Raw genomic sequence first — 24243 nt, forward strand, 5'->3', positions numbered from 1 at the left:
CCTTCCTCTTCACAGCAGTAATAATGAAGGTAAAAACAAACTATGCAGTAAGGTAGTGGGAAAATCTAAGCGCCATATCGAAAACGAGAAATATATCGAATGAATATTTACCCAAGCTAATACCTACATACACGAAGCATATTTACCTACCTTCCGGTGATTTCCAGGACATCTTTCTTGGGGGTGAAGGGGAATAAACTACTTGTTGTGGCCACCCATTAACTAAGTAGGCTTACAAGCAGGTGTTCCTGTTACCAAGATGAGGACTGGCTTATTATGACAACACACCACTTGCCCAGTAAACAGTTCGAAATCAAAGATACGTAGCAGTTACATAAAATTCACTTCACTGGGCCTTTTACGCACGACCTACCGGAACAGTAAGCAATGAAAGACTAAACTTGTCCGTGTCGGTGTCATAGGAAGGGTTAAAGGTTCGCGTAATTAACAACCAATTCACTCCGAGAAATGCTAGCTACACTGAATGATCTGCTAATTTTAATAACCTCCATTTTCCGAGGGGCGGGAGACCCGGCCAATTTTTAATCGAATGATGGTTGATAAATAATGTTAATAAAATAATATTCTCAGGGATATGAACTCTCTAGGAGAACAAAAATATTGGAATGTGCGAATGGCGTATAGCGCTGCTTAACTGCATGGTCTCATTAAAACTGTGCTTTTATATGTATAAAATCCATTCTTAATTGTTAAATATATATATATATATATATATATATATATATATATATATATATATATATATATATATATGTAAATGTATATGTATGCATGCATATATATATATATATATATATATATATATATATATATATATATATATATATGTATGTATACATGCATATAGTGTGTGTGTGTGTGTGTGTGTAATCTTTGACGTTCGGGATTATTTGTTAAAAATAGTGGAAAAATCCAGTACAGAGCAATCGTGGCAGGATTTAATTTTAGACTACGAACCTTAATGCACCTAAAATAGGAGTGAATTTTTGTAAGGAATTATGAAGAAAAATAAAACACACATGAAAATCTGGGTTTCTTTTATATACACAATAAAAGGCATGACAGCAAATCCATAAAATAATATTTACAAAAGCTCCTTAAATTTAGCCAAAAGGTGATGCAAAACTTGGGTTTCTAAAAAAAATTAAAAAAAATCACAGGTAGCAACCATACCTATAACTTCCGTATATATACGTATAATTTCGGTCTGCATGAGAATGTGCTGTGATTCCGTTTTTAACTCCGAAATACTCTGAACCTGATTTTACCAACTGTACACCGAGATTCATCTTTTAGGCTAACAGATGATATGAAAATTAACCTATTTTGCTTTCAGATAGAGCCATTGAAAGGTTTTAATACATACATTTTAATTAAAAAGGAAACAGGGCAAAAGAACGACAGGGCTCTTGAATGTATTGCACTACAATTTTCCCTATATAAAAGCGAATTTTATCAAGAAAACCAGTAAAAAATTTAAGGCCGTGTTGGTTAATCCATCTTTGGAAATTAAAAGTTGTCGAGTTTTGCAATAACAGGTATACATTAATTTACGTTCTACCCTAGGACTAGATCCAATCTGGCATAATGCAGACTGATCTCAAACGAATGAAGTATTTGTAATTTTCATCATCAAACTCACGTTAAAGTGTAAATAAAATGCTTATAACTCTTTGTTTACAAAAATTGTCATATTATGAAGAACGTTGTCAACTAGTGTGCTGCCGTCTGTCTACCTTTTTCGTAACCAACAACAAATACTTTCGTAATTCGGCCAATGGTAGTAAATAACGCCTCCTTAATACGTTTTGTACAGGACTGTAGGTAGTGTTAGTTTCCTGTGTAACATGTGACGATTTCTGAATTTTTTTCTGGGAATCTTTTATGAAATAACTCGATGTGTATGTGGTCAGTGAAGAGTCTTCACGACAAACACCGTATTTGCACTTTGTAGGAATGCAGGTTCTCAAAACGGCAACGACTAGGGTGGCAAATGATTTTAAAATTTAAATACCGATTGTTTTAATATTTTTCGATATAATTTTGACGAAAGGTATTTTTTTAACTTCGGAAGCGTTTGGTTAAAGCACCACAGCAGCCACTCTATCCAACAAAAACAGGGGATCACACTGGGAACTTGTTGTATGGACTATGGGGTAATGTTAACCCATTCCATATGGGTACAGTGACAAACAGGGCGACAAAGTCACCATGGAATAAGCAAATATCGTTTCTATTTGACCTACGGTACCCTTGGTCAGGTTAGGTTACATTAGGTTTGTTAAGGTTTGCATAGGACGCATCTCTATATTTCACTCACTGGTTTACAAAGAGAACTAGTTATGTTTTATGATCATTAACGAAATACAAGACAATTTGGCAGAAAAGCTCCGCTGGTCGCCGTGTTTAGTACCAGCCCCTCAGTGGTGAACGTTTAAAACAAAAAACAGCAAGTTTCTTAAAGTATCTAGGTAAATTTCAAAAATTATCTCACCTGTACTGCATTATCTACACCCTTTCCTATACTGTTCAGTCAAAAAAAAAAAAGTATTACTTATATTACTATTCAGTAATTCGTTATCCCAATGAATGTTTGTGCGTTTTTGCCAGACATATCTTTTCAAACAAGAAGAATCTCACTTCACATTTTCTCCACAGACTACATTAGATGCTCTCACACGGACGGACTGCACGATTTTGTCTAAATCCTGTAAGACAAGTTGTTTTAAAGACTACTGACCTACCTTCACCTTAATCCGTGACTGTAACTAGTCTCGTAACGAGACTCTGGTCACTCGTGTATAACAGAGACCTGGTTAGCTCTGCCACTAGATGGCTCCTTTGTTGTTGCTTTTTGGAGGTTTTCTTCTTCGCCATTTCATCTTGAAAGGATTGAAATTGTGTATCTAGTTAAGTTTATTTTCAGCCTAGGTTATTCTCGTGACATATAATATTTAATTGAGGCAGACTCATGGAAATATATTTTTTATACCTATATAGAGATATTTTCTTCTAAAAATAAAATGTTGAAACATTTTATAAACAATCACTGAATGACTCTTTTCTTGTGATGATGCATTACAAATATATTTAAAATTCGTATGTTTGAACTCACACAAATGTACGGAGTTACAGTTATGGTTGCTCGACTAATTTACTTTTAATTGGAATGGATTCTGGTGTCACCTGTACTACTATCGGCTTGGCAGTGGGCTTCCATGGCTCGTTCAGGATATTCCAGGCTGGCTGGAATGGTGCCACGGTAAGTACCAGCCTAGATCGGAGATTGGCAATAGTACTAGCTAAACTATTTCGACATGAACCCCCCCACTCGTTTCATTACATCGTTAAGACAACTTGCACCGTTCTTCCTTAATGAACTGACCTTAGTGTTGTATTTCAAATATCTTGTGTCAACTTTTACTTGTCGCACGGCAATAAGGCACTGATCAACAAGGCACTTCATAACTGCGACACAGACGCTGCTCTCTGTTACAGCTTACAAGTGGATACCTTGAAGAAAGGAAATTACAACACAATCTAACACAAAGAAACTCCAAGATTATAGAGAACTTTATAGAAACTTTCTTCTTGGAAAAACGCAAGAGAGCTTTACGAAAAAACCATCACGATATGTGAGGTTGAATCGCAGGAACTTGAGACATGATTCGACCTTCCAAGGTGTTAACTATAATTTTGACTAAGCCCGTCTGATCACGAAACGTATCTGAAAGGAAAAACTTAGAGTGAAGCAATTTTTCCATTGTACATCAGACTGCGAGTGAATGGCCTTTACAAATTAGCTTAGAGACGACCTTGGTAAACTTTAAAAAATGTACCACAATACTACATTTTACAAACTGAGAAAATTTTGACCATTTCAGCTTGCTCGCACGAAACCACATACAGCAAGATGCCTGTGTTCGTAGCTCGAAAAAGTAAATTATTGCTTTCTTGCTTTCCATTAAAATTTTAAAAAATAACATTTCTGTACAAGAGTTTCCTTGCTAGAGTTGTAAATGTAACACCTGAATAAAGTCAATGTAGCCATGCTTTTAAATGTTCCCCTACCATTAAATTATGTTTAAAATTGCGTAAATATAAGAATAAGTGCCTAGTACTGAAACTACTTTAGAATAAAATTTAGAGATGAAAAATCCTCTTTCTGCTTCATACAGTCTAGAGCAGAAAACTGCAAAAATGAATAACAAAAATCTCTTATTAAAAAATAGTGTACAGAGTGCACAAGAAACGTCGCTTAATACTCCCAACTTTTCTGTCTTACCGATGTAACAAATCTCACACATCACAGTACTTTTTTCTTAACATAAAGCAATCACAGTTACTCCTATAGCAGGTTTTATCGTCGCTCGAACAGTGATTCACACTAGTATGCATCTGATAAGGTCAAACTCAGGTGATGAATCGTATTACTGAGAAACAAGTAAATTTTTCGTTCCGTTACAATTAGTTTTTTTTAATAAGAAAATATATTGGTCACAAATTTGTAACAATTTCATGCTGTTGTATGGGTTGATATTTTCAAATACATATTCTTTCTACCAAAAGGCTATTATACCAATACTAGCTCTTATTTTTCATATGTTCATATTTTCTTTCTTAATGTATAGAATCTGAAACTTTTACAAAACATCTCCATCACTGTTGCAAGTCAGATAATTCACGTATGTGTTTAACTGCATCTGATTCAAAAATAAGAACTTAAGCCCACCAGGAATCTTAGAACTGCATTTTGAGAGTCGGAAACTTAATTTTTCTACTTTTAATTTGACAGAAAATGACCTGAGTTTTCCCTTACATGCTAACGTACTCCACCTTCACTTTTCAGAGTCCATTAGGCACTTAAATAACTTAGGCTCACAGAGCCTTGGTGCCCTTCGGAGAGTTATTCAGCCTCTAAAATTAATCGTTTAAAGTCTCATTCATCAACTTCGTCGCTGTCGAGCCCCTCAGGTTCAGCAGAATTCTCACTCTCGTCACTATTATCTTTGGGCGAATTGCTGGCACTTTTGGTATTCTGTGGCCCCCCAGCAGGGGAACCAGTATCGTAATTGGCATAATCGTAATAATCGTAATCACTATAGAAGTAATCGTAATCACGGATTGGATTGGGCAGCCTGAAAGGCGAAGGCGTTGTTCGGGCAAGAGTCGCTGGTCTGTAGAAGTTCTCCAGATTTGGTGCCCCAACCACTCGAATGGGCTTGGGTACTGGCCCGTTGGAATTGAGGCTCTTGCTGTTAGACCTGAAAGGCACCAGATTGAGCAGGTGTATCCCAAGTGGGGCAAGGTTCCTGGAGGGTTGTGTAAGACGATCAGCAGTGGGAGGTCTGCCGGAGGTGTGGAGACCCATGATCACCCGTGTTGATGGATTCTGGACACTGACTGGCTGAGGCACAATCTGTGGTGGCCCTACTCTGGGTTTAGGCTCAGTAGGGAGTCTAAGGCGGTCGATCAAGACAAAGTCTGAACCTTTTTCTGGAGCAGATAGGACTTCCAGAGATAATGTCATTTGTTGTGTTTCCCTCTGCATGTCACTAGGTGTTATCAACTTACGTTTATTTTCACTTGATATTGAGAAAGTTTCAAGAGCTTTTCCTAGCATCCTCTGAGCAAGAACATTTTCTCCTCCTGTGCTGGACATTGACTTTGACAAACCCTCTTTGGTATCAGAGTTTTCTTCTTGACATCCTGTGCTTTGAGATGAAGCATCATTCATTTGGCTACGTGCATTCTGTCCAAATACCTCTTGAGAACCTTCTGTTCTTGAAAGCTGTAGAGAATCTATGGCGACATCAGCCTTTGGTATTGCTATTGGACTAACAGCTGTAGCTCTTGATTCAGCCTTTAGGGCAGCTTCGACCTGGGATATTTCAGGAAAACCAAGAACAGAAAAATGATTGCCAGTGTGACTATCTGAAGTTCTGCGAGGGCCTCCCAGAACAGGAGTACCAACTGGTATTGGCTCCTTCTCAGGTAAGACCGATGGAAGACTCTTAGCTACTGGATCTTCACCTGATGAGGAAACTTCAGCACGCCCACCTATCACAGGAGTGCCGATTTCAAGAAAAGATGGCTGTTGACGGTCGGACGGTACAAGGTCACCGAAAGCTCTGAATCCACCAGTATCTGCTATGTACCATACGTGATGCTGTTGTCCTCGGCTGTCCACCCAGCTGGAATAAGAGTAGAAAAGGTTAGTTTTCTTCTGCTTCAACAGCCTTTGATTATTCACCTTAAAATAATTCAAGCTGGGAAGCACAGAGGAATATTACAGAATAATCAAACAATATAGCAACGGTAAGTAATTACATTTCTTCCATAACAAATGGTACATGCATGGCCATAAGAAGTGTGGGACTTCAAGACTTCTAAAGGTCAGCCATGACAGTACAACGCTAAAACAGTTGTACCTCGGTTTCTCTATCTTGAACATGCCACATTTAACTGATACCCTCATATGCGAGAATAAAAAAAAAAAAAAAAGAAGCTCATCAAGCTGAACGCAAACGTGGCAACTTAGCAAACTCGTCTGCTAACATTTATTCCAGCATAACCACGTGTCTTTGCCGTCTCACAATTCAGAGGATAAAGGAAACTCAAAAAATGGCGAGAACAAGCAAAATCGCCCGAAATGTGCAAAAAGAAACGCGTAAAAACAAGACTATCCTTGGTGTTCTGGGATTCCATAAAAACCAGCAAAAGATGGAAGGCTCGTCTGGTGTGCAGACGAAGGTCAGTCTTCACTGACTATCATCCGATTCAGGATAACACGAAAGAAAAAACTGTAGTCTCTGGTTTTCAAAGACAGTTTCTTTGATGTGTTGTAGAATGAACCCTTTGTTGGAGTAGTAGCAGTCATTAATGATAAAAAAATAAATGTAATTTCAATTGAAGTAATACAGATTTTCGTAAAAATGCGCCTTCTTTTCATCATTTTGATGGTGAAGAGTATTGTCCCAGTTTCTTTAGTGTGACAGAAGTTGCTCAAACATTGTAATCAGTGATGCTCTATGGAACCATTCATTCTAATTCAAGTAATACAAAACCTTTAATTCTGTTCACTTCGACTCGAAAAGACTTGTTTCGGGGAAAAGGCAACATTCTTGCCAGAAATCTTACATGTAGAGGGAATCTTAAGTAAAACATTGTTTTATTCTGCAGGGGTGACTCACAGATGTCTCAGAACATCGAGGAAATAAGCTGATGGAAGCCAATTGCTGTTAGGTTGACAGATGGTACCAGTGTGCCATTCTCTTCGGCAGATTAATATATGCCATCTTAGTGAGACAGACAGACAGACAGAGAGGTTTTTCTTTTCATGACAGGTTAAAAAAAAATGAGACACAGAGCCACATCATCATCCCTATCCATAGCTACTGAAAGAAGGTTAAACGTCCATAGGCAAATACCAGATGCTTGGCCAAGGTGAGTCCTAATATCAGTAAGTGGCATTTAAAAGCCCCGACAACATCTCTCCCGAGCCAAATCGCTCGAGTTGCCTGGTTGGTTGCCAAGAACAGGATAAATAAAAAGAAACGTCTTGAGAGCTGTTGCTTATTCAGTACGTGACAATGTCAAGACTTCCAGGTGATTTAAGGAGAATGAACCTTCATAAAGGGATTTTGCGAGTAAGGGAAAACCAAAATGACTGGGAAAAAGTTTCACCGAGGTTTGTTTTCTAAGGCGAGCAAAGTTTCGCCTGAAGTTTCTTCATTCGTGGAAAAACACAATTCTTTAGGTTTCCAGTTTTCAAATAAGAGGAAAATGTCTAAAGACCAGGTTGATTCTCGAGAAGAAACCGTTAGCTAGGGTTTCCGTTACTGATAGAGAAGCAAAATGTCCTCCACAGTTACCATTTATCGTAAAAACCTTTCGTCTGAAGTTTTGGTCGACTATGGGAAAGTAAAATGCAATCTTAGTTTTTTATTAAAAAAAAACCCTGATAGGATCTCAATTGACAATGGAAAAATAATGCTTTTAAGAGTTTATATTAACTGAGAAAACAAAATGTCATCACATGAAAAGAAAAGTCTAATGCGTCCCTTAGCCGAAAAAAAAAATGCTAAGGACTCTCAAGTTAATAGGTTATGACACCCAGAAGTTCAGTTTGGATTCAAGGGAAAAATGGTGCACCTAAGAAAAAACTAACAGTATCGAAATTTGTTTTGCATGAAAGGGCAGGTGAGAGTCTCCGAAGATTCTTTAGATCAAGGTGAGATTACGCCATTCGAAGCATTGGTCAATCGAGGAAAAAATGTAGTATGAATTCTGGGAAACTGCAAAAACTACAACACGCCTATAACTCTGTAATTAAAGAAACTGAAGTGTCACCCCAAAACAATCAGTCAAGGAAAAACATAGTGGCCTTTAAAGGCAAATTGCAGCCAAGGAAAAACAAGAATCTATCCAAGGTCCCGATAACCGAAGGAAAAAATGAATGTCGTTCATGGCCAGTCAAGGTGAACTGAAGAGTAGTCCTTTTGATCTTACGGGAAAGGGACAGTCAAATGTCTCATAACATTTGCTTAACCTATAAGAAAAGAAAAACAGGGAAAATACTTGTATTTATATTTCACAGGAAATATTACTTAATGTGTGTTTTCGAATATCCTGTCAGAACATAACATTTGGCAACTGTCTTAACATTTTACAGGACCTATCAGTGTCACTTTAAAAATAACAACACTAACCAGTTAGATATCACAATTATACCATAATTTAAAACATTTCCCTAATTGTCTGCTCCTTTTTTCCTCCACCATAATAAAATTTTCTTTTAATAACTCTAATAACAAATATTGACCTCTAGTTTAGCTATCTGAACAAAAAAATGTTAACAAAAATAAGAAAGTGACATGTCACATGAAGCCCTCTCTCATGTCATTTTCTACTACGAAAACCAGTCCATGCCACATGGAACTTTCCATACCTCCATTTTCCAGTGACATTGGTGCCTGGAACGCCAGCCTCGCTCCTGGAATGCTGCGCCTCCTTGTAACTTAAAATCTGGCCGGCCAGAGCGCTGTCCAACACCCCCAGCAATAAAGCAACCTGCGGGGGCCACGATAGAAGCAAATGAGACTTCGGAAAGAAACAGTAATATAAGGAGGTCTCTGCTAGGAGAAAAAATAATATCATAATTCGAAAAGCAACAACTTATCCATTAGAAACGTTGATGGGAAAAATACACAAAAAATACAGGGGAAATAAAAATAATATATAATAATACACACACATATACATATATATATATATAGAAATTTAGAAATAATCAACACACAATCACGTGTGGAACAGAAAATAATTTCTGACTCACATTAGGATCGAACCCAGGTTTTTCAAAAGAAAGACCAGGGTGCTGCCAACCATTTGAAAGACTTTGGTTCGATCCTGATGTGAGTCAGAAATTTCTCTCTCTCTCTCTCTCTCTCTCTCTCTCTCTCTCTATATATATATATATATATATATATATATATATATATATATATATATATATATATACATATACACACACACATACACACACATGGAAAAGAACAACAGACTCGTAATTGTTGAAATCGATTTGACAAAATTACAAAATAATTGGAAAAATTGATCGAAAAAATAACAAAATAACTGTAAACATTTGACCCTGCGGGAAGAAATTAATTAGTGATATAACACCTGGAAACACTGACGAGATAGTTGACAAGACGAAATACTCGAAAGGCAACGAAGTGAAGGGAATATATACAGTTGGTAGTGGTCACAGAGGGAGCTTCCAAGAAATTCAGAAAGAAGCAGCAGCAGGGAATCAACTCGCAAAAGCACCATGGCAACAATTCTGCAAAAATTCTCCCACACTGGGAATGAGAAAACGCCAGTCGAAAACCCCGCAGAAATGAGGTAATAACTTGAAAATGTAATGAAACGCATTACAAATCAAAACCGGAGCAACTGAAGAAGTAACAAAATAATATTTAAAGCAATGACAAGATAACATGACTTAAGAGAAAAGGCGAATTACTAAGAACACAGCAGTATGGAAGTCAATCATAGAAAATGCCTTAAAAGTATTAAAAAATCAACCAATAAGTAAAAATATAAATAAAAGATTAAAAATAAAGGTGTAATTCTTTCACACAAGTACGTATGGGTCTGCTCTAAAATATCTGTCTCTCTCCCTCTACACCAGTTTCCAACCCCCTCTTTTATCGCTTCTTTACTCTGCCTTCGTTTCTTCTCCTGTCCCTTCACGAGTCGCCGAGGTGGTCCTTGGTATCATTCATGTTCAAATATAAAGAATTTGTTTAATGTTGATTGATTGATCTTTTCATAATCTGGCATTGCGAAGGATGTGGTCATCAACGGCGGAAATACGCTTTTAGCTGTAAGTAATTTGGATGAAAAGAAAGAAAAATAAATAGTCAACCCGCATATATATGCTCTAAAAATACTTTCGCACTGTCCATTCTAAAGTTGAATAAAACTGGTAACGCCGTTATACAGGTTTTATGAAATGGTATGAAAAAAGAGAGGGATCTAGAGCAACTAATCGAAAAGACAAAGGCTGAGTGTAAAAGGGTTTAAAACGACGTGAAAATTAAAATAAACATATTAAAGATTATGAAGAGAATGTAGGTGGAACCAAAGCTATGTATCAAATTTCAGCTACTGATTTAGAAGTGAGCCATCCCACGTCAGAAAAGGAGGGTTGTTATTTATTTACTTATTTATTTTAGTATGGCGCAACTTCTAATACTGCTAAAATCGGCTGTCCTGTTCGGATGGAACTTATTCACCGTAGTGACATCAATCTTCAAGTTTCAATTCACTCTCTGTGACTGTCACATCATTTGAGAAATGTTACTGTGTGTGTGTGTTTAAATGTCACTAATACAGAATGTTCAAGGCCCAAAACCCATGCTGGTACGTTACAACGCCATCAGAAACGAGTCGAAAGTGAAAATGCACATGCGCCATGTGGCACTGCCTGAATTGTTGAAGCCTCTATCTTTTTTATTCCGAAATCTGGCATTGAGATCTAACCTTCATATTTTTACAAGCAGCAGCAGCAGCAGTAGTAGTAGTGATGGTAGTGTTAACTTGCCAAATCATTCATGCGTGACTGGAATATATTTTGGGTCAGTTGTGTATAAATGAAAGATTGGGATCCATTGCATAAGTGTGATTTGAAACTCGCAACCACTCTAGTAGATCCTCTGCCCCCTACCGACTCTCTCTCTTTCCTATGCACACATATGACGCAGTCTCTTATACGGAAGTTTAGCAAGTCGACAAGAAAGATTCGGGTCGTTGGGGATAAGTTTGCCAGTGAGGTAACTGGGAGTCACTCCATTGGCCAATTGGATGTTCACCGCGAGAATGTTTGATTGATCGAAGACGTAACGTGGCTTTGCAGCAGCAGTAACTACAGGAGTTCGTGTCTTAATGACCACGAACGTCGTGCCACGAACTACGCTGTTCATCACGCCGAGCTGTGTCATTACTTGCTCATTTCTTTTACCTTGTCTTCTTCTTTGCCGGTTAGCTAGGTCAGGGTCTTCGCGTATCTCTCGCACTCGTGTCGGAGCTGTTACAAAGGCACCTCCATTAAGTTACTACCGCCATGATTTTTACGCTATCTTATACTTTTTCATTTATTTACTTTTATTTAGTTATTATTATTATTATTATTATTATTATTATTATTATTATTATTATTATTATTATTATTGCGCGTGATACAATGAAGGGCAGGATCTACGAGTATAATAGTTTGTTCCATAAACAGATAAAAAAAAAAGATTTTTAAACAGGCTTTTATTAAAATGCACTAAAAAGTGTCAAATAATCTTTTGAGATACACCAGGATTTTCTTATTATTAGTCATGTCTATAAAAATAAAAGCGTGGGCACCAAACATGGAAGGAAATGCTACAAGAAAAGAAATATAATTTTATTTCTTGTAGCATTTCCTTCCATGTTTGGCGCCCACGCTTTCATTTTTGTAGACATGATTAACTGTAAGAAAACCTGGTGTCTCAAAAAATTATTTGTTACTTTTTAGTAAATTTTAATAAAAGCGTGTTCTAAAAAATTTTTAAAAATATTTTTTTATATTTCATACTTTTTAGTTTTGACAAAAATTGCAGCCGATTTATGATTGTAATTTTAAAAAATTGAACGTGAGAGCCTGTCGAGCCAAAGACGGTTTGAAAAATCCGTAGAGTTATTAACGTATCCTACCGAGTCAAAGAAGGTATGAAAATCCGAAGAGGTTCATACAAATCCTGAGATACTTGGTCACTGTAGTGTCACTAGAGGTCACTGATGACCTACTAATCATGTTATGTTGTTTAGTCACCGGGATTGAGTAAGCATGCAAAATTTCAAGTCCATCAGACGGAGGGAACAGGTCGAAAATTGAGTTGCATGTTTTGACCCAAACAGAGAGACAGACAGACGTCAAGTTACGTAAAAGTGTGTAAAAACTATAAGGCTTTGGGAACAAGGAGGAAATCCGATCTTTATTTTGATATTGTCTGCTACTTCAGTAGCAGACGATTTAAAAATGCAAACGATTTAAAAAGGCAAGAGACAAATGGATAAGTGATTAAATAAACGATATAATAAATAAGTCTCTCTCGCCCTTTTTACAATAATACTAACCATCAGAAGTTATCGTCATTTCATGTTATCCATAATGTGTCAGAAATCGAATTCGTCACCTGTTGTACATAATGAGAACTGTTTCCTTCGAACACTGTTCCGATCACCAGATTCGACGGCCAGTAATGAAGGCTACTCACCAATGACGATGCCCACAGCTAAGGTTACTCTGTTGTAAGAGCACTTAATAAACTCCTACCACTGGCATTGATAATCATTAATATTTGCTCATCATGGAAGCTTGGAGACCGCCAGAGTTATTATTGCCCACCAAGGAGGCTTAGAGATTGCCAGAATTATTATCGCCCACCATGGAGGCTTATAGATTGCCAGAATTATCATCGCCCACCATGGAGGCTCGGACTCCAGAATGATTACCGCCCATCATGAAGGCTTATAGATTGCCAGAATTGCTAGAATTATTATCGCCCAACCTGGTGGCTTGGAGATTGCCAGAATTATTGTCGCCCGCCATGGAGGCTTATAGATTGCCAGAATTATCATCACCCACCATGGAGGCTCGGACATTGCCAGAATGATTACCTCCCACCATGTAGGCTTATAGATTGCCAGAATCGCTAGAATTACAGTATTATCGCCCACCCTGGTGACTTGGAGATTGCCAGGCGTAAATACTGTTCATCATGGAAGCTTGGAGAGTGCCAGAATTAACATTGCCAACTAAGGGAGTCTGGAGATTGCCAGGCATAAATATTGCCCACCAGTGAAAACTGGAGATTGTATAATATTAATTATTACCCGCCATCGATTCTGTCACTTGCTGAGATTACACGGTACTTTGACTGACCAGCCTATAAGATTGTCCACGTCTAAGACACTCCATTGTTGGAAAACTGCCTACCAGTGAGACTGGCATCCAAGGTACTACTGGTCCTCAGATTATCTGGGGTGGAAACAGCATTCCGAATAATTAACCAAGCGGTGTGGTCATTTTTCTAGCAGTTGGCCTATGACCCCAAGAATGCTCACTCATGCTTATTAATGATTCTCTCTCTCTCTCTCTCTCTCTCAACAATATAAGGCTTAATAGTTTCCTTGGCTACATCACGCAAAATACTTTGATAGACGTGCATTCTACTTTTCTGCCACTATAAGAGAGAGAGAGAGAGAGAGAGAGAGAGAGAGAGAGAAACGATTGCATATTGATTTCAAAACTACTATGAACTAATGGCATATTAAAGTTTTACAGCTTATTGTGGCATCCGAACCACATTATAGCGAGAAATGAATTTCTATCACCAGAAATAAATTCCTCTAATTCTTCATTAGCCCGCCGGAGACTCGAACTCGGGCCTAGCGAGTGCTAGTCCACAACTCTACCGACTCTCCCAACGAGGAACTGTTAATAACACTAATTCCCAGTAATAACAGTTCCTGATAATTTAAGGCACAGAAAATCGAAATAATTTTAGCCATTGTTATAAAATTAAATATATAAATGGAGACAGTTCCTTCATGTTATTTACTAAAGCTCAAATTCTAGTGAGCCAAAGGTGTGCCGATTAAACTTCATAGTAAGATACAACATAAAGGCAACACATGAAAATCTGGCCCCAGCATTATGACCGCTCAACCCTGCTCCCCCCGCCCCTCCGCCCACACTTCACGACTCCTGCAGCTTTTGTATGCTGAGTTCTGCTCCTTAGCATAGCTGCATGGCTTTTCAACCTTTCCTTAACCTATCCCATTCTTTTCTTTCGACCTTCTTACACCGTAGGAACTAGGCCATGGGCGCCCTCTCCGCATGTAGTTTTACCCCGCCAGCAATTCATAGTAATCAATGAAAATATAAATAAATCAATCATTAGCGGAAGTTCACCTGACATTAGCATAAAATGCAGCATTTATAATAACAATAGGCTACTAATTGCTGCTAACATTATCATAAAATTAAATGACATTTAAAAATGGCGAAGCAAATACTCTAATGAAATCTATTTAATGTAGGGTTTTATAGAAAATTTCACCGAAGCTTCTGCTATTTCTACCATTAGAAGATCTACAAAACTTGCAACTGTTGACTGGACGGCAGTCTCCTGAGACTTATATGAACAAAAACCGGAAGCAACTGGAACTTCGTTCTCTTATCATGGTCTTCTTGTACTGCCATCGGAAATGTCTGATGGATGCAAATCTACTGAGCAAGGCGTACCTGAACTCAGCTGGAGACTTTTGTTTCCCCTTCAGTCTTATTGCGTGTCCAGTTTCGAATTTGTACCTTCAATATTATCAAAGTTATTCATGGACATAAACAATAGCAATAATAATAAATAACAAATACAATATGCCTCTGCGTTGTTTGGAGTTATAGCATTGGTAAAAGGAAGCTTCAAACAGAGAACGTAGTAATTAGGATAAATAACTTTAATTATATTGGCAAAACAGTGTAGCCAGTTTTTGGAAAACATGCAAAGTCTTTGGAAAATCATCAAACGTTGCTGAAAACTATCATAAAGTATGAATAATAATCACATTGAAATCCTTCATCATCGAACCCTCTACGGAATTATCATGCCGTATAAAGAACTACCGAAGGTTGCATCAAATTATCAAGCATTTAAAAACAATCATCGAACTGAAAGTCGTTCAACGTCGACCGCTGCATCGAATTATCGTACATTATGAAGAATTACCGACCTGAAGACCACCGATCGTTGTTTAGAACCATCAAACATCGAGGAATTATCAAAGTAAAGCCCATCAATTATCATAATTATCGAAGGCTTCAGTGCCACAACTACAGAAACAAAATACGGAAGTTCTTGTTCATCCATTACACGAGTGCACGAGGGGTCGAGAAGTGGCAGCCGCCATTAAATGTGAAAGGTGAATGGCCTTGGTTTTTTTTGCTCTAATAGGGAAGCTGGTCATTTGACCGGTTTTCAGGAAAAACACGTCCCTTTTTACTGGGTTGTAGCGGTCAGTCTGTTTTGCATGTTTCTTTGTTTGTAAGTAAGAGGGTTGTAGCTGAGTCTACCTTTCTCTCTCTCTCTCTCTCTCTCTGTAAATATACACACCATGGGAATTTTATCAATATCTTTTTTCACCTTTCCAAATCTTTGTTGTTAGGTATATATATATATATATATATATATATATATATATATATATATATATATATATATATATATATATATATATATATATATATATATATATATATATATATAAGTAATAATAATAAAAACATATTTGGTAATATCCATATAAAGTCCACCGTCATTTATACAGACACTATGGTTATGTTTTATTTTTTATTTAGCTTAATCATCACTTCATTTAGTAATTAATTTGCAGCGTCACCAGTTTCTTCGATAATTTAATCGCGGACTCATTTGAACATTCCTCTCAAATGAATCAACCTCTCGTCACTAATACAAAGAACGGCTCCGATGACGTCACCGACTCGCTCGTCGCCCCATTTGGTTTTTTGTTAATGGTTCCCCAATTGGTGATCCACTAATTCTCTCCATTAACAGCCCCCTCCCTATAAATTTCCTTCCCCCCGCCCCTCCCCCTTCATTCCTCAAGGTCTCTGGAAACCCTGATACTCTGGCTGCCTTTATGATCATCTTTTTAGGGAGATTCAGGCCGTTTAAAAATCAGAGTTCCTTAAAAGACCATTTTCTTCCCTGGGCGGGAAGTGCGATCTATGGGGTCGTTCGCTGCGGCGATATTGACTTAGCGGTAAATCAAATACTTGTTAGAGTGTGTGTGTGTGTGTGTGTGTTTATTGTTGTTTTTGTCATGTGGAGTTGTCCTTGTGCATTACGGGCTCATTGGAAAAGCCCACTAGATAAGACAGGAACTGATGACATATGAAGAATGAACTACAAAAAAGTATAATCCAGTTAATTCTCTCTCTCTCTCTCTCTCTCTCTCTCTCTCTCTCTCTCTCTCTCTCTCTCTCTCTCAGTGAGGTAAAAATGTTATAATAATTATTGGTGACCTTGTATAAAACTTCTTTCATCTGTCTCTTTACCGTTCCTTCAAAAGAAAAATAGAAAAAAAAATAATATAAGAGGTTATGGTCAAGAGGGGAGATGACGAAGCCGCCAGGTGTATTATACTAATGAACCGGACTTGAGAGAGAGAGAGAGAGAGAGAGAGAGAGAGAGAGAGAGAGAGAGAGAGAGAAAAGAAGAATGATACTGAAAAAGATACATATTGTAACCACTGCATTTTCAGTTCTGATTTAAACCTTTGTCTATCATCTTTTTGTTTCAAGACAATAACAATCACCAAATCAATTTACAATGACATCAGAAACGCTTCATATATTCGACAACTCTTTTTTTTTTATTACGTCACATTTTTTAACTTCTACAAATTGCTTTCTTTGTTTGAACGAGCTCCTTGGCTGTTCATTCCTGTTGACGCATATCTTATTTGCTCTACACAGTTTCTCTAACGCTACATACTTGTATTACCACTAAATGCTTCGTAATTAAGTCAGGGTTTCAACCTTGAATGAAACGAAGGCAGAACATGAGATGTACAGTAGCTCTTGTCACTCAAGCTATAATAATGGACAGATGGATCCAAGGGGTGAGGGTGTGATGCAGTAACAGGTACATGACTGGTGAACGATGACAGAGTGACGGAAATTAGACAGAAATGGAAAAAAAGTACTAAGTAAGGAACAGATCCATGTAGACTGTTTAAAAAACTACCGTTTTTTTTTTCTAAAAGAGAACCATGCTTTGCTCTGGAAAGACACAGACACCTGCCTCACTCAAAGTCTCACACTTCTGTGTTCGCAGACCTCAAGTAACTGTAACCCTAACAAGATAATGGCTGTTTTGTCCTCCCAAAAGAATGTAAAATTTTGTTGGTACAAAAACGACACAATCAGTGCTTGCGACAAAGAGGCTCTAGGTTCTGCTTTCACAGAAAACGCCCCTGGCTTTGTTTCTCCAAAAGAATTTCTGATAATTATTGTTGCTGGCCTTGGTTCTTTATCATAAGAGAAAAGAGTTCAAATAGGAGACGTGACACATGCTAACTACCCATTTGTTTCCACGTAAGCTCTACTGTGTAACTTTGAAAGAGCTCTTAAAAGCCTCGCTCCTACAGTACATCTCTAAGTCCTATTTTTTCAATAAGGAAATTTTGGGGCCTGTTCTTCTTTCTAAGAGCCCCAAGGCCTAACTGCTCCAAAGGGACACATACCAACTCCTTATTTTCTTACCCAATGCGACCCACCCTTCACTCTTCGGGTGGGGGCTCTTTTCTCTGCTAACTTCTACTAACTTTTTTTTTAATACACTATCAACTTTTTTTTTAATTAGAAAGTGTTCAAATTATGCATTTCCACTGCGCATAAAGTGAAAACAGACTGTACCTAGTGACTGGAATTACAGCAGTTTGTCTTAGGATAAAGTGAGCAGTTAATGAAGAAATGTCACCATTCTTTGACTTTTACCATTGTTTACAACGGCAAACATAGTACGTTAACAAGATCTTCCCCAACCACCTCTCTCTCTCTCTCTCTCTCTCTCTCTCTCTCTCTCTCTCTCTCTCTCTCTTTTCCGTCCTACACAGAATCCTTCGCCCTTCCTCTCTTTGGAAAGATGAAAGGTGAAATGAAAATTACGATGAACGGCGAATATATCACACGTCCACCCAGATAAAAAGGTGCACGTAGGAGTGAGAACCTTTCTCAGATTTACGACATGCCATAGGTCTAGCCTGAGTCCTTCGAATTCACTGAATGTCGGTCCAGCCCGCTAGATCGTGTATATAACCCGATTACCCGGATGTTAGTGGTTACTTCTCGGTTGCAACTATGAAAAAAACTAGGACAGAATTTCGTAACTTGCAAAGATAATAAAATTTTATGTAAGGCATGCATATTTTGGCAAAAAATATGTTCTAGTAGGATGTGTGCTTCAATTTATATAAGGATTCTCATATTTAACTAGTTAAATGTATAAATACTTATATTAATACGTAAACCTACATGAACGCATATTAAGTAAACATAAGAAAACTGAATTACAATAAGAGCTTCCTCGTTCTCGCGCTCTCTTGAAAGACACCAATGCTAAAATTTTAATCGTGGTCCCCTTGAACCAAGAATATGTTGTATTTTAAAAACTAACACCATTCAAATACTACTAACAAAAAGGTTGTTTAAACTTTTTTCCAACGTTCGTTCAAAAGGCATCAAAGTACAAACTTTGGTCCTTAGTTGCTAAAGTGAATCATGAGTTGTTGTTCGTGCCACTTGATCACCAGTCAGCTCAACAGTGAAATGTGCTCCGTAGCAATGTGACATATTATTCAAATGGGAATTATACAGTGCCACCTGCAATAGATTATCCACAGATTATCTTGGCGTCCAAAAGCGATCCTTCAATGGTCTACCAGTTACATGGCGACAGTTACATTTGAATACTCTCAACACGTAGTCTATCGTTGTACTTATCGTTAGACCAACATTACACTGCATCAGATGGATGTAATCTAGCAGCGTTGTCAATATCATCATCATTTGGTTGAAAAAATGTCAATCCACGATGAAAATATCTATGAAAGCCTCTTTTGGGTGAGAATGCTAGCCTCACACCCTGTACACTTTCCCTGCGGCCCACTACGCTAACCATAGGCACATAATTCACTGCTTTGGTCAACAGAGGTAAAATATATTTTTTCCAAGAAACCGGCCCACAAGCAGATAAAGCTTAATAGCATCGAAGTACTTGAACAAAAATGTTGAACCATCATCGAAATATTTACTTAAGAGAAAAATTCTAAAAGGTAACAATATATATATGCACCCCAAATTAATGGTTTCATTAAATATCTAAAAATCTGTATATTACTTTTCACGTAAACATGCTAACAAATAGGAAGACAAATAGACACACACATGTACAAACTCAGCCAAGACAGAAACGTACGTGGTGGCGGTAATTATCATAGAAATGCTTCGGAAGATTAAATTAACACCCCACCCTTCTCTCTCTCTCTCTCTCTCTCTCTCTCTCTCTCTCTCTCTCTAAAAGTTCCACCACTGCACGAAAAAAAGTAAATGGATAAAATAATCTATTCAAGAAAAACTAGCACAGCTGAACTGAGATGTACCGTGTCCAGACAATAAAGTCATCCATTAACTAATGAGAATCGGCAATGTTTGCCTACCAAATGAGCAGCCTTGATTGGAAACAACGTCATCAAAGACGAAAAATGACCGATCGATTAAAATTGGCATCCGGCAACCTCACGTAGGTTAAACAAGAAGAAGAAGAAGAGGAATTAGTCGATTCTCATTCTAATCGAAACTGACACGGCGAGTCGGAAATGACGTCACTTACTTATGGCACCTGCATGTTACACATTAAATTCCACGAATTATGCAGATTAAAAGAATTAGCGTGTCCGCAGATAATCAAAAGATGTCTGCATTGATATTTCATGGCGATGGCAAAATGGCCTCACATTTGCGTCTTCATAAATATAAGGGGTTTGGCCTCCTCAAGTGAATTATGCAGGCTACATATCTCTCTCTCTCTCTCTCTCTCTCTCTCTCTCTCCAGGACTTTCGTAAGCGCCCACAACTACGTCATCATCAGCCAGGAGGCCTTCGAATGATCTCCGAATAATCGAAAGGCAATGAATTTCATTCCATCGTTTCATGAACTGTTGCAAACAAGACATGGTTAGCTGTTTGGAATGTCTGTGATATTGAAAAAATTTCTCTCTCTCTCTCTCTCTCTCTCACACACACACACACACACACACACACACACACACATATGTACACACACATATATATATATATATATATATATATATATATATATATATATATATATATATATATATATATATATATATATCTAAAATATATAAATATATATATATATAAATATATAAATATATATATTATATATACATATATTTATACATATATTTATATATACTAGTATATATAATATGTATATTTACAGATTTGTGTGTACGAACACATAAACTATGTAAAACACGATGTGTTTCATACATTAATTTTTCTGTGTACCTGTACCACGAAGTCTACTTGTCGTAACGATATCCACGATGAACTACCAACAAGGCTTAAATAAGAAAATACCTGGGCAATATTATATACTTGATATGGTATATAAATGACGCAATTGCAAAATTACTTTAATATAGTACTGGCGTGATTTTTAACAGGATAGTATTAGTGGTAATTTATGTTTGTATTTCAGCCATTAGCCTTTTTTTCACACTCAATATTCTACATTTGTAGCAGCCGTTGAATATTATAACTCAGAAGTCGCATCATCACTACGTCGACCTCCTGCACACATAAATCATCCCTTTGTTGCATGTCATCTAAACTGACTGGTGGTTAATTTAGATTAAGGTGGTTTATGCCAGTACGGACCCCTCCCCTAAGACGGATGGTATGGAGTGAGGGGCTGGAAGAGAGGAAGTTAAGTATACCTTAATTTAACCAGACCACTGAGCTGATTAACAACTCTCCTGGGACTGGCCCGAAGGATTATACTTATTTTACGTGGCTAAGAACCAATTGGTTACTTAGCAACGGGACCTACAGCTTATTGTGGAATCCGAACCACATTATAGCGAGAAATGAATTTCTACCACCAGAAATAAATTCCTCTAATTCTTCATTGACCGGTCGGAGACTCAAACGCGGACCCAGCAGAATGCTTGTTATACCGACCCGTCCAACGAGGAACTTGGAAGAGAGAAGAAGGCCTGGCATAGACCTCCGGACTTTACCTAGCCAAACGAGGTAACTTAACCTGGAGCTTCAAAGATATGAAGAACTTACCCTACTCTATTCTATCTACGTGGACAAACCACTTCAAGATATTCCTCTGCATCTTTTCATTTATTCTCATTCTTTTTTATGCCACTTCGTTGCATATATTTGTTTGTTACCGTTTCAGCCTTTCTTCCTCCACACACAGTAGGCAGACAAAAACTCATCTCAACAGCTTCCAGCCTTCCGTCTTTTTTTTGCATTCAACATCCACGCTTCTTCGCCTCCAAACAGGAGAGATGTCTATTTTCTTCGCCTCCAAACACGAGAGAAGTGTAAAATCCACATTCCCTTTTCCACACGTCAGGCAGAGACCCTTAACTCACCACATCCGATATTCTCCCAGCATCCCCATTCTCCCGAATATCTATACGAACGAAACCCTTCCAGTCTTCAAGCATCCATACTGATAATAATTGCTTAATCTTCATGGCTTCCATTTTCCCAGATAACATAATTTGTGCCAACATTCGTGCACACAGTGTGCGATGAAAAGTCTAAAACCCTCAAGATAATGAGGGAAGTCAAAAATAAAGACTTTACGAGGAATATCATTAACCCCTTCTTTCCAAATGAAGAGGGAGGAAAAGAATACAACTCTGAAACAAAAACGACCGACTTCCGCCCCGACGTCATTAACTGCTTTCGTCATTCCGAAATCAGTTTTTAACTGCCATGAATGGCTTTCTCTCTCTCTCTCTCTCTCTCTCTCTCTCTCTCTCTCTCTCTCTCTCTCTCTCTCTCTCTAGAATACGTTGCGGTTCAGAGGAGAATTCGTAATGACACTCTGAGAGGAAAAGGAAGTTCTAATGTCGTCATTATTGGAGAAAAATTTATTCAACTCTACTTTCGCCTTTGAGGGAGTCACGGTTCGGGTTAGGTGCGTGCGCTGCCGTCGTTTGAATTCTAGGGGATTAATATTAACAAAAGCTTTATTATTATTATTATTATTATTATTATTATTATTATTATTATTATTATTATTGTGGTATTCAGAACGGCAGCACCCTGAATAACAAGACTTCAAAACAAATGTTTTAAATCGTTTATTTATTTATTTTTTTTTTTTAATTTGGAAGACTTAATCTTACTAATAAATATGTCAGATTAGTCAACAATAAATAAGCAACTCTCAAGGTGATAATGACAATGTGACTACCATGACACCAATTTTTCGATACATTCCAAGTGATACATGACGCCGGATGTTCTGAGACATCCCACCCACCATCTGAGACTTCAAACTTGCCTGCAATGACACATGGTAACTTTAAGGAACATCCAGTGTACTTTAGAAAATTCGGAGGCATCAGATGCTGGATAGGAACTTCTCTGAAACATAACAACTTCCTTGAGACATCAAATGTATTTCAGCAACTTCTGAGACATAAGAACTTATCTGAGGCACTTACTTTAGCAACATCTGAGACATAAGAACTTATCTGAGGCACTTACTTTAGCAACATCTGAGACACAAGAACTCTGAGGCATAAGACACATTTCAACAGACTACGAGATTCAGGAAGTTCTCTGAGGCGTCAAATTATTATAAGCAAATTCTGAGACCTAAGTCCTGCTCTGAGACAGAAAATGTATTTTAGCAACCACTGAAACACAAGAGCTTCCCCGAGGCATAAAATGTTCTCAGACATAGATACCTCTCTATCATAAGAGATTTCCTGAGGCATAACATCTTCTGAGATGTCTAGCATTCTGAGAACGTAGATTTTCTTCAAACTTTAGACATTTTGATCCATATGAAATCCGAGACATTACGCTTCTCTCCGAATGTTTCATTGTGTGATTTACAATGAAGTGAATCCTGAAGAATTCAGAAGAATCCGGAATCGTCCATAAAATTCTAAAGGCGCGAAGTTTCTTATCCGATTCTGGGGGCGGAACATGATTCCAAAACGGAGACAGAAATTGTTCTCGGCACACATCCAAGGATGTCACGTACACTAAAGGTCCCGAGAAGATGTCACTTTTCACTTTCCAAGAGCAAATACTTTATAGAGAGATAATCACAAACTTTTTATATTTTAATTTATTCAATAAAACTAATAACTGTCATAAAATATTTTACACGCTTGCCAAACTGGCCAAAGAACACGCGCTCTTTTAGAGGTGGGAATCGGACCTTCACAAAAAGAAGAAAAAAAAAAAGACTCCCATTCTATTAAAAGAAGAAAAAGTACCGATTTTTCAGGAATACACAAAGCGTGCAGTGGTGTACATTCCTAAATAGTTATTACACGCCCGCCCCAAGTGCTTTCAATGGGTCTTGACATTAAGCGGAAGGTACACCTCCTAACGCCAAGGTCATCCGCCGAGAAACTAGCGCCTCCGATAGGCCCCACCCTCTCTCTCTCTCTCTCTCTCTCTCTCTCTCTTTAATCATTGCCTAGTCCAAATGTTGCTTCGTAATGATTTTAGATGAAAAGAATAATGATAATTTAATGGTTTGTGCGCTCGTCTCAAAAACATTAGTCATTTTATTGGCTTCCAAACCGTGTTGTTAAGATCGTACCCAGAGTGCATTGGATGCCTAAATAAATAATATTTGGGAATCGTATATCCAGTTCACTGGCAGACCAACCAGTTTATACTTTTTTCTTTCCGTCTTTCATCTGTTTTTGCTTGCTTGTGCCTAGATGCATTTCAAGGGCAAACGAGAAGCAACAAGGACACAAGAATAATCCACCTGTTCTTGTAATTTTTTTTTG

At 37.7% G+C, this 24243-nt stretch overlaps 1 protein-coding gene across 1 annotated transcript in view; it reads right to left on the bottom strand.

Annotated features, from left to right (window-relative positions):
• Nucleotides 1-1043: 1043 nt before the first annotated feature.
• LOC136831439 (uncharacterized) overlaps nt 1044-24243 on the bottom strand; it is an 80591-nt gene continuing 57391 nt past the window's right edge. Inside the window, exons 2-3 of the mRNA XM_067091904.1 lie at nt 8972-9093; nt 1044-6215 (exon numbers count right to left, since the gene is read on the bottom strand). Coding sequence (XP_066948005.1) covers nt 4961-6215; nt 8972-9093 — 1377 coding nt within the window. The 3' untranslated portion in view covers nt 1044-4960. The remainder of the gene's footprint in view (nt 6216-8971; nt 9094-24243) is intronic.

The sequence above is a fragment of the Macrobrachium rosenbergii genome, chromosome 48, assembly GCF_040412425.1.
Source record: "Macrobrachium rosenbergii isolate ZJJX-2024 chromosome 48, ASM4041242v1, whole genome shotgun sequence".
NCBI classification, from domain to species: Eukaryota; Metazoa; Arthropoda; class Malacostraca; order Decapoda; family Palaemonidae; genus Macrobrachium; species Macrobrachium rosenbergii.